The 17,080-nt window shown below is 42.0% G+C and overlaps 2 protein-coding genes across 3 annotated transcripts; both read right to left on the bottom strand.

Moving 5' to 3' along the window:
* Nucleotides 1–1,082: 1,082 nt before the first annotated feature.
* On the bottom strand, nucleotides 1,083–13,220 carry LOC104920399 (rho GDP-dissociation inhibitor 1-like). The gene is made up of 6 exons (XM_010732660.3): nucleotides 13,069–13,220; nucleotides 8,560–8,748; nucleotides 7,433–7,516; nucleotides 3,865–3,941; nucleotides 3,329–3,392; nucleotides 1,083–3,029 (listed from the first exon to the last, which is right to left on the bottom strand). Exons 2-6 carry the CDS (start codon nucleotides 8,744–8,746, stop codon nucleotides 2,830–2,832), a joined length of 612 nt encoding a protein of 203 aa, XP_010730962.1. The 5' UTR covers nucleotides 8,747–8,748; nucleotides 13,069–13,220; the 3' UTR covers nucleotides 1,083–2,829.
* Nucleotides 13,221–13,639: 419 nt separating this feature from the next.
* Nucleotides 13,640–16,205, bottom strand: LOC104920400 (aly/REF export factor 2). 2 transcript variants are annotated; one of them, XM_027285050.1, is made up of 6 exons: nucleotides 15,861–16,205; nucleotides 15,007–15,171; nucleotides 14,771–14,918; nucleotides 14,614–14,677; nucleotides 14,256–14,424; nucleotides 13,640–14,186 (listed from the first exon to the last, which is right to left on the bottom strand). In XM_027285050.1, exons 1-6 carry the CDS (start codon nucleotides 16,056–16,058, stop codon nucleotides 14,166–14,168), a joined length of 765 nt encoding a protein of 254 aa, XP_027140851.1. In that variant the 5' UTR covers nucleotides 16,059–16,205; the 3' UTR covers nucleotides 13,640–14,165. The 2 variants fall into 2 exon arrangements, with proteins under 2 accessions (XP_027140851.1, XP_027140856.1); XM_027285055.1 differs by having other exon boundaries at nucleotides 13,640–14,180.
* Nucleotides 16,206–17,080: the final 875 nt, after the last annotated feature.

The following is a 17,080-nucleotide window of genomic DNA, read 5'->3' as shown; positions in this document are numbered from 1 at the left end:
AGACATTTAATATTGGTGAATATTTAAGCTGATAAGTAACAAGAAATTGAATTCCAGAAATGAGAAAAATATTCATGAGGTAATTGAGAAAATGTGTCACCATTACGATAGGTAGGTAGGTAGGTAGGTAGAGGTCCTCAACTGGTAGCTTCATTAAATAGTACCTGCAAAACACCAGTGTCAACATCAACAGCAAAGAGGTGACTCAGGGATGCTGGCCTTCTAGGCAAGAAAAAGTTATATTTCAGACTGGCCAATCAATCAGCTGGGCAAAAGGACAGACACTGGACAGGACACAAGATTGGGGGAAAAAAGTGTTATGAACAGACGAATCAAGTTTGAGGTGTTTGGATCACAAAGGGGAACATTTGTGAGATGCAAACCAGATGAAAAGATGCTGGAGGAGTGCTTGATGCCATCTGTCAAACATGGCGGAGGCAATGTGATGATCTGGGGGTAGTTTGGTGGTGGTAAAATGGGAGACTTGTATAAGGTGAATGGGATCTTGATGAAGGAAGGCTATCACTCCATTTTGCAATGCCATGCTATACTCAGTGGACAGCACTTGATTGGAGCCAATTTCACCCTACAACAGGGACAATGATCCAAAACACAGCTCAGTTTGGAAATGTGCTTCAGGAGCAAGAATTATGGGTGCAATAACTATTTAGGGAAGAAGCAGTCAGCTGGTATTCTGTCTGTAATGGAGTGGCCAGCACAGTCGCCAGATCTCAACCCTACTGAACTGTTATGGGAGCAGCTTGACTGCATGGTACGTAAGAAGGGCCCATCGAGTCAATCCAACTTGTGGTAGGTGCTTCAGGAAGCATGGGAGGAAATCTCTTCAGATTACCTTCACAAATCTGGCTGTAATTGCTGTAAATGGAGGATTCTTTGATTAAAGCTTGAGGGGAACAATTATTTCAGTTAAATATCATTTCTAACCTTTTCAATGGCTATATTTCCTATTCATTTTGCAATATGTCCTATTTAAACTAATTTCTTGTGTAATATGTTTTAATGAAAAATAGTATCAGATCCAGACACAGGCAGTATTACATATTGAACACCATTGTTAGAGGCCAAGTTGAGCAAAATCTTTATTGACCGAGAAGAGCAATCACAAATGATGATAGAATATACAACCCCACCAGCATGCCAGCATTTTCATAGAAACTGTACAATGTGAAGGAATGTATGGTGCAGGAATACATAGTTATTATTATCAGAAGAAACAAACAAACAAAAAAACAGTTTTACATCCATATGTTCTGGTACAGTACAACTCGATTTGAGTCAAATGTTACAGGTCAGTTGTGTTTTAAAACCCCTCCTCCTCTCATTTAATACTGAACATGTTTGTCTTGTAGTGTCACATGACCCTTCATTTCTTTCTCAGAGGAACACCAGGTCAGTGTTTCTTTCTTTTCTACCAGCGTCTGTCTGTGGGTCAGACCAGACACCGCCGAGGTCTCATGCAGCAGCAGCACACGGTGCCTGGCTCAGCCTCCATCCTGTGCTTTTCTCTGGTACTACACCTCCACACCTGACTGCAGGCTACGAGTTATGAAGCAATCTGAATTAGTGAGAGCAGAGAGGTGGGGAGAGGTTGGAGGCTTTGTAGGGGGAATGATGTACATTAAGGCAAAGGGGAACAACACAGAAAAAAAAAAGGCTAAATTAGACATTTTTTTGTTTTTCTCCACATGATCGTAGTTAGTGCTAAGGCCTCATGGCTAAAAAGGAAGAAAGAGTGCCGTGATTTATCAGTACTGATTTGCACTGGGTTTGGTATCTCCAATTCTTAACATAAGTAAGTAAGTTTATTATGGGGGGGGGGGGGGGGGGGGGGGGCAGTGAGCGTGTACAGAGCTGCATCTCAGTAGCCTGTATAAACAGTCTCTACTACAACAGGGCTACAGGTGGTTATTAGTTGGTAGCGAGAGTAAGCCCTTGATACTACCTGATAGCAAGCACTGCTCGTACCCACAAGGCATGCTAATTAGTTTGGACATGAGTCGATACATAAGGCAGGGTTTGTTCACCCTTATATGTTTTACTCCCTTGTTCACTTTGGCCCCAGTCCCCATCTGAAGGGGGGATGGGTGAATACATTTAGGGAAGGGAAACAGATCTGAATGAATTGTTTTTCCAAGGCAGATATTGGTAATCATATCAAAATAGCAAGCAAGTAAATAGGCAAGCAAAGGAATGCTGTAGTGTGAGGGTTGGCTGGGTTCAGGAGGGGGCAGGTGGATGTGGTGGGGCCCGCTATGAACATAACAGCTGATTAACAGTGATGTGAATACAGTCACATTACACAACCATTGATACAATTATATAAAAAAAGGCAAACAAAAGTTGATTGTACAGTTGCTTTTCCACATGTACTTCATACTGAGAGAGGAAGACACCATTCTGGAGAGGTGGAAGGCGGGGTTAATCTCTTCAAGCAGCAAAACATCTGGGACAAAAGAAAAAGTCGAGGGCTGGGTGTGAGGAAGTAAGGTGCTACATGGCACAGCTTGGTGGGTGGTGGTGGTGGAGTGAGTGAGGAAAGCAGGTTGGTGACTCGTGTGCAACCAGTGAAATGTTGGGGAGGGTGATGGACGGATGAGTTTGCTGCTACTGCTGCTGCTACTGCTGCTGACAGAGAAGTGGAAAGAAGGATGCCAGGGTGTTAAGACAGAGAGGCGGGAACTAAGGCATGAGAGCATGAAATGCACAACCAAGTCAAAACAAAGAAGGCAGAAATGGTGGACACGGGCGGGGGGACGGCTGAGGAACGCACAGGGGCCTGGGGGGACAAAGGCCTCTTTTTTTTTTTTTTTAGTCTTTCCAGTCTTTCTTGATGTTGAGGTTCCACTCCCAGGACAGGTGGTCGTGCTTGTCATCATCAGTAAACTTGGATTTGATGTCGTAGTTGCCGCGGGCCATAACACCTTTAGGAGCCTCCTCCATCGTGGTCAGGAAGTCGTATTCATTGGCACGAGGCCCGTAGCTGCCCACCATGTAGTCCGACTTATCGACTGTTAACAAATGAGAGCAGACATCCGAGAAACATGTTGAGGTATTTGTAACTTTTATTTAAAAGTAGTCCCTGAATGGCCCCTGACTGGAGTGGACCTAGTGACACTGAGGTTTGTGGATGTGGTGGGGTGCCTGTAATATTTTTTCCGTCTCGCCTTAGGTGAGGTAAAGAGTTTAGACCTAATCTGTATCTGAATGAAACAAAAGCTTTTAGAAATTATATCATATATGTATTTGAGGCAGAAGCAGTGTGTTTGTGGACAGTTACAAACCAAGCCAAAAGAAACTGTTCACTCACTCCTCATTCCTTTCCTGTATGTCTGTTGCACATACTTCAGACCCGAAACAATCTCCCTGTTCACCTGAGGAGACACAACACACATGGTTAAAGACAACAACACATGTTCTGCTTGCTTTATAACAAGGGACAGAAAGTTGAAACTTTATAAAAGCATGCAAACACGTATCCCGCTTGGCATTTAACCTTTTTCGAAATTAAAATATCAGGAAAATAAGTCATGACTGTGTTGCTATGACTGCTACTGTCTGGAGAAATGCATCCTGTCAACATAACTGGGTAATGTACAAATCAATATCCTGACATCAGGTTGGATATTTTGTTTAGAATTGAAGTTGTGTCCTGGCTGACAAAGACACAGAATGACGTCGACTTCAGTTTGTTAGTCAGTATCTGTGTCAAACTGAATCAATTCTGATTGAGACAATTACATTTTCATAATGACAGCGAATAAAAAGGTCAGATGCTCTCGTAATACATGGAAACAGACTATGACCATTATTCTTGTACATAGATGTGGCTACAGCAGCTCTCACCTTGAAGCTTATCTTTATTTTGTATTCGACTCCCTCCTTCAGAACAAAGGGGTTCTTCTTAAAGGCTTCCAGGTCTCCTGTTACAAACCCAAAAAAGCACAGACATCAATATTTAGTTCATCATAGTCATAGTGATAGTGACCGTGATGATCATCAGGAGAATTCAGGACCAAAGCAAACAATACCACGTCCATACTTTATATTGGTGGTTAAAATCCTTCCTACATTTAAGTTTGTTGTGTTTGTGGTATCATACGGTCACGTTCATTTTTCCTGGTGTTTCAAACTTTAAGGATCCAGCCTGTTTTTTTTGTTCAAGGTTAATTGTTCTAGGCCACGTCTCCATCCAGTGCTACTGTTTGGCCATTCAAATTCGAGGCTTGTTGTACCTAGAAATTACGAGCCATTTAACGAGAAACTCCGCCATCATCAAGTACAAAGTACTTTCTCAAGCAGTTTTTTTTTTGGCTTGTGACTCCATAAAAAAAATCCTTCTCTCTATCACAGTGTGCATATTCAAAGTGCTGAAACAACTCACACTGTGTCTTACAATGTTCACAAACAGTGAGTTCAGTGAGTTAGTTGTGTGCTACAACTTTTTTTAAAGCCTACGCTTTAATGGTGCAAATTGTCACTATTAAAATGATACCGAATTAGCTATTAGTAGCTCTTGTTTGCAATGCATCTGTGGACGTACAGAAAACAATCCATGCAAACAACAAAAATGGATGATTCTTAGGCAAGTTCTGGAGTTATAAGCAGCACCTTCTTCTTTGATTTCTAAGCAGATATGGATATTATTTTGTGATGGACCGGAGATAGTCATCCCCCTTTTGTCAAGTGCATCATGTCTGTGTGTTCTGTTACTCTGAAGTGGGATTTTAGACGCAAATTGCAGCAATCTGGCATATTTTAAAGCACCTAATGTGCTTCCATGAGCATGAGCTGTGTCACAGCCGCTGCTGCTGGAACTGCTGACTGTGTTGATAAGCGGGCCAAATCAGCAGCCAAACTACAGTAACTAAGTTGCTGGGGTTTTTTTTTTTTTTAGAGCACTGTCTTCCTTCACCTCATGCAGCATCTCTGCCTTACATTTCCCTTTGCACTCCTTCACCTCTCCTGTGTCCCCCTGTGGAGGTGCTAAATCAAACAATGAATCCCACCACAGTGCTTAGACACTTTAATCTATTTAGCATTACAATAAGATAACCTGATAATAATACATGCCAGATTTTCTGTCCGGTTCCACAGGCTTCTAAAATGATCTGGCGGTCCCCCGGGTGCTCATGTTCACAGTCACTGCCCTGTAGTTTGTTCAAAACAGGCACTTGATTGATTTGAGTGTTAGCTTCCAGCATGTTCCTGCTGAGCTGAGCATGTGTTGCTGTGTCTTCCTGTTCCTTTTCCTTTCTCTTGCAGTGGTGCCTGAGCTTCAAGGCCACAATGATGTTGTAAGTCTGACATACAGAAGCTGCATTGATTCCTTTACTGGCAGTGATCTAACTCACTGACTAAGTTTGTATGACTCATCCTCAGCAGGCTTTTACTGGAACTTCAAAAACAACTTCAAGATAGAGATCCAATACAACGCAACAGCCCTGAAGAAAACGTCACTCCTGTGTGAAGCATGTGATCTTCAGTTTTTATTGTAGTATTTCGGAGGATTTTCCTCAACTTTGGAGACATTTTGAAAGCTACAGTAAGTGGTTAGAGCTGTTGTTGAATTAAATAGCATTATGTGTATTTATTTTGAATGTCTGACCTCATCTATATAAATAGATGTGCAACTGTACATACTGGAAGTTAAAGATATATATATAAAAAAATGTGCTGCAGTCTATCCACATCGAAGTCTGTGAGTTATCATGAGCTGAACACATCTGCATGGCTTGGTGGCTAGCTGTTCTTTTTTAGACATTCGGACACTTCATCTGAATTTCAGCTGCAGGAACCTATTTCCAGCCCTCTAACAAGTTCCTAATTTATAATAAAGTCCCAAGAGTTGAACTATTTGTTGATCTATAGGTGGATTTTCAGTACTGGACAATAAAGTTTTTTTTTTTTTTTTAAACCTAATGTCTAAATATCAGTTATGTACTGCAAGTGAAATCTAGAACATGAGACGGAGTGGGTGTCCAAAGGGCAGAAAGAGCATCAGCAGGTCATTACTGCTTCGAAATCAGGCGTCTAACCTTTCTGGCGTTTTCAATCTCGGCTTTCTACCTCTGCAGGTCTCTTATTCAACATTTTTGACATTTGGATGGCTGTAATAGCTTGGTTTATCGGAGTGTGGTTGTACTATATGAGGAACTTGTTCATAGTCTGTATTAATATATATATTATATTAATTACAACAGACTACAGTGGATCCATCTGTACACCTCTAGTTTGGAGAAGCAGACAGGAGGACCAGCACAGAAGCAGAGCAGTGTACTGCTGTCGACGGGAGCAGTAATAAAAGTTCTTTAGCCACCTGAAAAAAGACCATTTAAAACGAACAAAAAGACTGTGAGACTTCAGTTTGGACCCAAACTTATGTAGCTGTCGATCGAGGCAGCTGCAGTAAAACAACTCTTGTGTTCTACAAGGTAGAATTACCTTTTTTTGTTGATGAAGCCTGGAGGCTTTGGAGAGAGTGTGGTAGCTGCTTCAGTATCCTAGCGAAAATGTCTGTCTGACAGCAAAGTAAAGTAGTGAAAGTATTCTGAGTATAACATACACTTTGACTGATACTGATTTTTTTCATGTGGTTAAAATATGCTGTGTTGCTGCTGTGCTTTGCTGTGCCTCCATGCTGGTCCTCCTGTCTGCTTCTACAAACTCATGCATGCCGACCGCCGTCTACTGCAGTTAGTACACAGACTATGGATAAGTTTAAAACACCACTTCAAACAACCTGAACTTTAAGCAAAAATCAGTTGAACCCTGAACTGTTTTCACTGTTTTCACTTCACTTACAGGAGGAGTCATTATTTTTAGCAGAGGAAGGAGGAGAATCAAGGTGCAGGGAAAGGTAGGCACGGGACAGAATGTTCTGGATGGATTCAGATCTAGGCCAGCTGGGGGTAAGGGCAGTGAGGTGGGGGTCTTAACCGCTAAAAGGTCACTGGGAATATGGTGAGTATATTTCTACAGTCATCAGCCAAACAGAAAAAAACAAAAACAAATCCAGTCTATGTACCTCCTCTATACCTCTCTACCTCTGTTGGCAATCAGTGAATCCATATTCATTTACAGCATGCTCAGCACAGATTCAAACCTTCACAGACGGATCTGTAAGTACTGTTGGATGAAAATCAAAATAAGCAAAGTCAGTGCAGCGGTCAATAGGATGCTGTATTTGCTGCGACAAATATAGTCACTGGGAGGAGGATGTGGAAGGAAACATTTCTGTGTTGAGGTGATGTGTGGAGAATGTGGTGATGTAACAAACTGCAAATATCCCTTCAGTGCTTTAAATGTTTGGATCAACTTTTGACACGGTTAGATCGCAAAAGGGGAAGCATTTAAGTGAATGAGTAAGTTATCTCCATTCCTGCTGCTTGAACCAGCCGAGAGAGGAACTCACCTTGCAGGTCCAGGATCAGTGGGTTTGGGGCGGTTTCACAGAGCAGGGACATCCGGGTCACTTGGACATTGGGAACAGTTGGATCTGAGACAGGATTAAGGAAACAGATGGTTCAATAAATACAAACATGCCATGCCTTATAGCTCCTTATCAAACACCTTTGACTGTACTGTGTATTCACCACTATTTTCCTCTACACGTGACTCAATGACTCCCAGGGAAATTCTAACCCCAGGATAGCAAGTAAGAGATCAAATAGTGTTTGTGTGCAAAATAAATTCACAGGTATTTGCTGTGACAACACTTGTGCAGACACACGCAGACAACTTAGACCAGAATCTAAACATTTAAAGGAGGCCTGCACATGATGCGGACCCTGTAACAAGCAGCTGTTTAAACGAGTGGGCTCCTCTGGGGAGCTGAAATCAGGACAGTTCTTCTGTAGTTGGGACGGTCTATGCATTAATTAAACTTAAAAGTTTTCTTCTCAGTCCCACTGAAGCAGCCTCTTCTCTTTGCAGACAGACAGAATACTGATTCATCAGTCGTTCAACATGCGAGAAAATGCTAGATCACAGGTTGTCATGAATGCATGCATGCTGATTACACACAAGTCCCCTCTGGAATTCTGGACAAGAGAGATAACATCTTAGCTCCGAGTCAGTTTAAATAATCTCTGACGTGACCTACATCATCAAGTCTTGCGGCACAGTATCAAACTTCACTGTTCTACTTTCCTAACACAATCGCTCTGACACAAACGAGCCATGGACTACTTAAACTTACAGACTTACTACAGCTAAAACTCTTTTTTATATTAGAACTCATTTAATCAAGTGTATTTTAACAAGCCAGGTAAAGAAAATCTTGCGTGTTATGCTCTTAATATGCTCTCTTCATGGCAGTGTCTGTAGTATTTACATCTTGTCAATGGCCATGAAAATATCTTTTTATTTGAGCCCTTAGTCTATTTTCTTTGGTGACTGTGTATTGGGCTGTGAACACTGCTAAAACGCACGTGGCCTACCCTCAATACTGTACCTGAACACACACACACACACACACACACACACACACACACACACACACACACACACACACACACACACACACACACAGGGCATTACCAGTCTCAGTGATCCCAGACCCGAGCAAGGCTTCCTTATATTTGCGTAGGCTCTCATCGTCCTTGTCCAGATCGTGGATCTCTTTCACCGACTTTTGGGCTGGTGGCTTGTAGTTCACCGGTTCTGGCTCCTCATTCTCGGCGGCAATGGCTGCTAGCTGCTCTGGAGTCACCTCATCCTCAGCCATGTCTGCAGTAAAAAACAGTGAGTATTACAGACACATACAAATGTTAAAAAATGCGATGCAGATGATGCTTCCTGTGTTCGTCAGCGTTGCTTGCCTCTTGGGGAAGAGGTTGTAAATCACGGGACAAAGAGATGACCACAACAATAATGCGAGTGAGGAGTGCAGAAACAGTCCGGCCTGCTGGATCCGTAGCTGCTCTGCTGTGAAACTATGAGCTTGTGCTGATAAGGCGACGGCAGCGGCATTTCTCTTTATGCTGCTGCCTCTGGTGACCTAACTCTGGCTGCTGAGTGACATCACCTGAACATATTTTTCTGAAATAACATCATCACCCACGAGGAGAATAATGAATGAGGTGTCATGTGCATCACCTCTCTCTGGGGACGGGAGGACCACCACAGGTCCAGACATCATTTGACCGTAGACTGGCTGTGGTCATAGGCATGTTTCATACACAGAGGTAGATTCAATGTGCTGTACACGGTAGGTAAAAAACAAGACAATTCAAAGTTAAAGCAATACCATAAATAAATAAATAAACGGACAGAAGCAGACAGTGTTCAGCCTGGATTTAAAAGCTGCAGTGGATGTGATATTCTTATTCTTGGTGCATAATGACTAAAAGCCTCTTCTGCTTGTTTGGATTTGATTCTGGGCACCACTAACAGTCCACTCCCCAGTGATCTACGAGGTCTCACAGGGTTATATTGCTTAAGCATATATTTGAGGGCCAACTCCATGTAAAGATGCACAAATAAGTAATAAGGATTTAAAATCAATTCTGTGGCTTACTGGCAACCAGTGTAGAGATTTAAGGACTGTGTTGATCTGGTCAGTCCTCTGCAGCTGAATTTTGAATGAGTTGCAGGTGCTTGATGGTCTTTTTAGAAAGTCCTCCTCATTGGTTGATTCAGCTAGAGATAAAAAGTGTTATTTCCAAATCTTGTTCTGCCATGTTTTTAAAGTGATAAATCCCTGACTTGGTTATTGCTTTCACACCACTGTGGAAACTTAGGTCGGAGTCATGAGATAAATTAGCCTGCGGGGATGTTTTAGAAAAATAACAGACCAGGCAAACCACAAGGTCTCTCATGCTCGTGCTCACAAAAGTATCCTGACACGCTGCTTTGAAAGTCCAATAATGCAGCATATTTATTTTTCCACAATCAACATAGAAGATTACTTTACACACGCGCACATAAAAATAGCAGGAGCCACTCAATTCATATCAGGAAATTTAAAAAAAAGAGAAATGAACGCAGAGCCGTTTGGATTGTGAGCGAGCTTGTTTGGTCATTCTTGTTTTTCTGTGTGGAAGGGTCATCCCTTACTATGGAGGTTGGCGTTGGAAGAAATTGCTCTGCTGAAACACAACGAGTAACAATAGCAGGAAGAGCTTTGTTTATGCCAAAAGACTTGACATTCACAGAAGGCCATCCCACCCACAGCATTACACGGGCGCAACAGACCACGACTCCTCAAGCAATGTAGTGTAGGCATCAGAATCGTTGCGGTTCGTGTCCATTCCTTAACTTTGCATCCTCCTACACCACCTCAGTGTTAGGATTTAATCACTGAAGTGCAGAAATTTTAATACTCTTAATAATTATAGCAACATTTTGTGCTCTTCTTCTCCACGAGAAACCTAATGGGTGCTTCAGTGTACAGCGGTAAGTTCACAGCAATGTGGAAAGTCAGCAGAGTGAATTAAGGATGTAAACTCTCTTCGGGCATTCGCACTGAGTCTGATCCTTCGCCTGAGTGCCAAATATTGCAGCTATTCAGCTGGCCTGAACAAATGGAGCCGCAGACCTGTGTCAGACTCGCAGAGATACGCCAGAAGACATTTTACATTCAGCTGGAGCTGAAACCATTAGCCAATTAATCGACATCACTCGATGGACATTAAAATCAATCGGCCACCATTTTGATAATCATCTAAGCAAAAACACCAAATGTACTGGGCTTCCAGCCCATTTCTATATTCTATATATTATAGACCAATATCTTTGGGTTTTTGAGAAAAACTGATCTGATGATGTTACAGAGAGATTCGGTAAATTTCGATGGTTTGTAAGTATATTTTTTATCATTTCTGAGTGAGTGAGCGTCTGCTGCTTTTCTTAGTCCGTAGTCTTTTTTTTTGTTGCTCTGACTAAACCTATATGATAAATTATCAAGACAATAACTGCAACAGTTTACATGATACAATGACAGCAAACACTGAGGGAAAGAAGCCTTAAGTTTGAAGTTAGCGATATTTTTTGGAAAAGACATGAAATACACTATTACTGTACAAACACCCTATAAAACTAGGGCCACTTTCTATCTCATTAACGCAAATCTTAATTTTCAATTGCAACTCAAAGGTGTCCACTGCTTGGGTGAAAGATATTAAACACGTTTTCTACCTTGCAAGTATATGTACAACTGCATTTCGTTGCCTTGTATTTATAAATGTGTAATGACAATAAATTGAATCTCATCTCATCTCATTTAAATGCTTTCAGCAGCCACCCTCAGCCACAGTGGAAAAGCAAGATGTGGAATGCATGGAGGTGACTGAGAAACTGTTAGGACATGATAACATGCACATAATATTTCCATTGTTGTTAAGACATTGCAAATATAGAATAAAACCAGCTGCCTCACGATACTCCTGTCAACACCTGTAAGGGCTGTTATGATTATCACTGCAGGTTTCTCCTTCTGTTTTGAAGAGCATACCTCTTCCCGGGGTCTCTCCTCTGACTAAAGTAACAGAGGAATGTCTGCGAGCAGTAAAGGATCTAACTCTGTCGTCTGAAGAGCTTCAGGCTGTTATCATAGACGTGTCTGAGCAGGGTCCAAATAACTATCCCACCACTCTACGAGGAGGAACCAGGAACAAGCGACTTACTGAGGGCTTGGTAATGTGTACACTATTCTTATACTCAAATTTAACCTTGAATGGTTAAGTCTCCCTTTGTACGACAAACTAAAGATACATTTTCTGATTCCCTGGTACCTTTGGATAATAAGAATATGACTAAAGTCCCAGGAGATGGTGGGTCATAAGACAAAACACCGCAGAGTCCAGAGACTCTTTTTTTAAACATTCCTTTGATCTCAAAGTGCACTCCACTGTTTTGCATAACTAAATTTAATATGCGCAAGAGACAAAATTTGGATCAAGGCTGTTTGTGATGACAGGAGAGGTGCTGGCGGAGGGAGGGCTTCAGGCTGAACCCATTATGTAACTACTGGCATTAAAACTCTCTCTGTCACTGTGGTGAAAAAAAAAGTTCTCTTCAGGTGGAAAGGATTCCTGTACACAGCCGAAGAAACTGAAAGTTTTCTTTGACATATCACTTTGAATTCCTCAAAGGAAGTATGATTTTGACGATCCTGTCCTACTTGATCATGTGTGCTTTGTTTCTGCAGTTCAAATGGATTCAAAGGCACAAGACTTGAGAAGGGATTGTCACACAAAACAACAGTGTCAGTTGTTGCCTTTCAGGTTTGTGCTGATTTCACAGGCTCAGCCCTCCCAGCCGGAGGAGAAGACGCAGCCTTCAGCAGGCAAACTGCTCGCCGAACAAGACAGGAAGCTAGAAACTCCAAGTTCACATAGAGAGGATGCCTACAGGAGGAGTTTACTCTTCTGTGTCAATCTATTTTAGCACTGAACAGCAACAAACTGCAGGGCAACATCATTTTCTCTCCAACCTCTTTCTGCCCCTGCTGGCCTGATACAAAGAACAAATAATACAGAATTATATGGAAAAAATATAAAGGAAATGAGTTTTGTCATTTTAAGGTCTAGCACATCAGTGAATACAAATAAGTAAGCTGTAATACAATTGTGGCCTTTCATAAATACTAATAAATTATGCAGTGTGTCAACTCAAAGACTGCAGCTTCCACATGGATATAACGGTAACTTCCATGTAATGACTGTGGCAGCTTGCCAACACTGGCATCTCTTCAGAGAGGCGGCTGACATGTCGCTTTTTGACAGCACGCCAAGGTAGCAGCAAAAAAAAAAAAAGTTAACTCGCCCGAGCCGTTAAATTGAATTATACACAACAATGGGGCTGAACTTTTCTCGGCGCCGACCCCTCTCACACAGGGTGGGACTGAGGAGAGAGAAAGAGAGACACAAGTGGCTAGCTGCTTCGCCGGGAACAATTCAGCCGAGCTAACGAGAGCCTACAGCTAACATTAGCCGGACAAGTTGATGGAGAGCAGGCGGGAAATAAAAGCGGCGTCAGTGACGGCGGCCTGTTAGGACGACTCAAGGAGCGGTGTTTGAGCTGCCCTTCAAACCGAGGAAGGCTTACCTTTATGTGGTGTGCAGTAGTGATTTCAGGTGCCTTTGCAGTAAGTGCGTTCGCTGCTCTGAGCTCCAGCGCAAGTATGGCGAACAAGGGGAGCGGCGCCGCCCCGTGCGTCGCCTCGCACAACATAGTTTCGGGAACGGGTGCGCGCGCACGCTTCACGCAAAATGACGTGCGTTGCCGCGCGCCACCAAAAATCACTTTAAATCCTTACAAATACACACGTACGTATAGTTTACCGAAATGTTACGCTCTTCGAATACAATAATAAAGTACAGGCTATGTAAACTTACTCTCAAACATTTGACCTAATGGGACTACCTCCTATTATTATCTATTAATATCTGTAGTAATAACTTAGTCTATTTAAGTGTTCTACAGTGACTGTAGGACAAGTCTTTAATGTTGCAGACTTCAGGCACACTATGTGGAGTAACTGACATTACCCTCCTCTTACTTGAATCTCATTGTTTTAGCACCTGTCTCTAATTTAAGGTGTCTGATTGGCTAAAGCTGACCTGAATGATTATACAAACAGTTAAAACGTAACAGCAAAGAAACCAGCACAATTCTGTTCAGATTTAGTCACATTTGGATTTCATTCATTTTTAAAATACAGATACTGTCACAGTGAAGAACAATGGCACTCTTCTGTTGCATTGCTAAATAAAACACCAGAAAAGATGATTCAATATAATTTATGTACAAAACCCTTTGAAATGTCCCTGTGTCAAGTATACAGTACCAAATGACTATAACAACATATTTAACATTGAACTGTCAAACCATTTAGGGGATTTGAAAAAAAAAAAAGCGAAGAAAAAAAAAATCATGATGCAAGTGTAAAGAAATTGTCCATACATTTAGAAAGAGCACAGGAGCTGGTGGTCTAGGAGAAAAATCCTCAAAACATAACTGCCCCAGAAAACATGGCTACAAAAATACAGAAAATGTTAAAACTGACTGAATATAATGGTCCATACAATAAAATGGCTTCAAAACACAAGTGTAATAAGATCCGATTCATCATATTTGAGCAACCAGATGGGGGTGGGGGGGGGGGGAAAAAAAAAACTGCAGCAGGATCCTCCTCTGAAGCTTTAACTGGTGTCCATCTGAAACTTAATAAGAAGCAAGATTAGCAATCAATAAAAGTTGATCAAAATATAGTTTAAAAATCAGGCACACACCTTGGCATTGTAAGCATCCAACTGGGCATCCAGCTCCTCAGCAGAAAGCTGGGGCCTGTTTCCATTTCCTCTTCCTCTTCCCCCTCTTCCCCGACCTCTGAAACCTCCACCTTGCCTCCTTTCAAACTTTGGCTGCCCAAGCCTGCTCCGGTCAAAGCCTCCATTTGAACTGCAACACACCGAGAAGATCAGTCACTTTCACATGAGAACATACGTTTACAGTACTAACCTAACCCTCAATTTGCTGTATGTACATATTGTTACTAAAACAAACTCAGTTTACACAGTTGTCATCCATATTCCCAAACTCAGGTTGGACGTGTGTTCAGGGTGCATGGACAGGTTTTACACAACCAACCTTGGTGTAGATCTACGCTGTGTGTCGGCCTCTGAGGTGATATGCTGGACTTTCATTGGGCGACCTAGAAGAAAAATAAATAAAAGTTAAAGTGAGATAGCACTTTTCTGAAGAGGTAACCAACAATACCAGTGTAGCATAAGACCCGAATCCTCACCATCAAGTGGGACACCATTATAGTGCTTCATGGCTTTGAGTGCGTCATCCTTATGTTCAAAGTGAACGTCAGCAGTGCCTTTGCTGCGGCCAGACCGGTCATAGTGCACAGATGCTTTCTTTAACGCTCCAAACTCTGCAAACAACTCCTGTGTGTGGGGTGGGGGGTACAAACGTCAGTCATGTTCACATCACGTTGATGCTGACAAAGTGGGTTAATCGGGTTTAGTAGTTTACTTTGATATCGGAGTCAGAGACACCAAAGTCCAGATTGGAAACCAGCAGCTTGCCGGTGCTGCTGCTGCTTTCTACACTTGCTTCAGCTCCTGCACTCGGTCCTCTGCGTCCACCAGCATGCTCCTCAAACATGTCGTGCTGCCATTTGTCTGGCAACTCTCTGGGCTGTGAAAAAGAAAAGAAAATACTGTGATCAGATTCCTCGTGGTGTGGCAAAGAGTCACAAAAAGGTGGACTGGTGATCGGCTGCTATTTGAGTGATGAATGGGGAGATTCTTAGGAGAGCACTGAACAACCCACGCCTGTGATATGACTAGTACTAAAGATAGGCCAAACATGATAAGAGTCAATTCAAACAAAAAAAAAAACTTTTGTGCCATTAGAGTGGTGATAGAGAAAGGTTGGAGCTGTTTTTAACTAAACTAAAGAAATTGTTTCACGTTTTCTACAGCTGATTCCGTTTTAGTTAGGCCAGGGCATTTAATTACTTTGGGGAAAACGCTGGATGGACACCAGTAGCTGATCCTCCTCACCGGACAACTTCTCCTCAGACACAAAGCGGCCATCTTGTGCAGAAATCCATCCGAGCAAGTCTCACGTGTGGCCGTGTGTTTTTAACGAAGCCGGCTTCATTTAACTAGCGTGTTTAGTCGGTGCTTTAATTAGAGAGGAAGACCGCAGACACGTGATTCAGGCGGGGCGGATTTCTCTCAGGTAACCCGCTAGCGAAGCTAGCTTCACCACAGTTAGGGGAAGTCCATTAACGCTTAACTCGACCGACAAGCCGCAATGAACGCTTTATCAAACACTTTCATTTCCATTCACGTCCCATTATAAGTGCCTCTCTTTCATACCCTGGTGTACGGCGTGGTTCTGTTGTTTCTCTCGCGGTTGAAGTTATTCTGTCGACTCCGCGCCGGCCTCGATGATCCACCACCGGTCCGACCTGAACTTCCACCCGGCCTGGATGATCCTCCTCCGCGCCCGCTGCCTCCTTTCTTGTTCAGCTTGATGATGTCGTCCAGGGACATGTTCATCTTGTCGGACATCATGGTGCAAGAGCTCGTAGCTAACGCCGAAGACGAACAAAGAACTTTCAGCGTTGAGACGACGTTGTTTATCAGCTGCTCTTTACGGTGGCGCGGTGTTGAAACCAGCGGAAATGCGTAGTTCACAGAAGTGACGTTAATACCGAGGCTCCGCCTCCAACCTTGTTGAAAAAAAAAACAAACAAAGAAGAAAAACTTTATTGAACAATGAAACACGAGACAACACAGGCGTGCTTCATTTTAACTGATTAGTAAGTGTTTTACCCATTTACCTGAGAAAACTGAGGAAAGTCTAGAGGCGTTAATTATCAAATATAATATTTCCCCTAAAACAATTATTATATAGTTTGTCAGTAGAAGCAGGTGAAAACAAAACAACAACAACAGTAACTAACAAACTTAGTTATTAAAGAAGTGATTGCTTCTTTTTTTCTAAATGCAGGCAGACGAGCTGCAGCAAGCGACAAATATAAAGTATGAAAAGACAAAGGGTAACAAAGTGCCAAGATGTGTAAGAGGCAGTTTGCATTAAATTATCATTTATTTACGTTTCTATTCTTTTAACTTTATTTATAAACAAGGGTACCAATTGCGTTCAAGCATTTCGTACAAATTCAACATCTGAAAAATAGAGTGTGACTGGAAATTTGTAATTATATATAATGTTTCACTGTTTTAGGTTATGTTTTTAGGTTATTACTAAGGGAACCCCACATTAAACTTCCATTAATTTATATACTCTAATTATTTAGAGTATGCATAATATAGATTTACATGCTAAAACGACAACAGCCAGGGCTAATTGGAATTATATTATTTTATCATTGTTATTCAGTGTGATGTACACTTGAATAACATATTGTTGTCAGTATTGAACTCATATCTGAATGATGTGACCCCTCTAAATTAGTTTACAGATTGGGAACATACAGTATGACACTAACAAACAGTTAGTGTAACACGTATATGAAGAGACTATCTCGTTGACATCCTCTCTGTCAGGGTCTGTCATGTGTCAGTTTTCG

The sequence above is a fragment of the Larimichthys crocea genome, chromosome I (genome assembly GCF_000972845.2).
Source record: "Larimichthys crocea isolate SSNF chromosome I, L_crocea_2.0, whole genome shotgun sequence".
NCBI classification, from domain to species: Eukaryota; Metazoa; Chordata; class Actinopteri; family Sciaenidae; genus Larimichthys; species Larimichthys crocea.
This window is presented reverse-complemented; position numbering and strand designations above follow the sequence as displayed.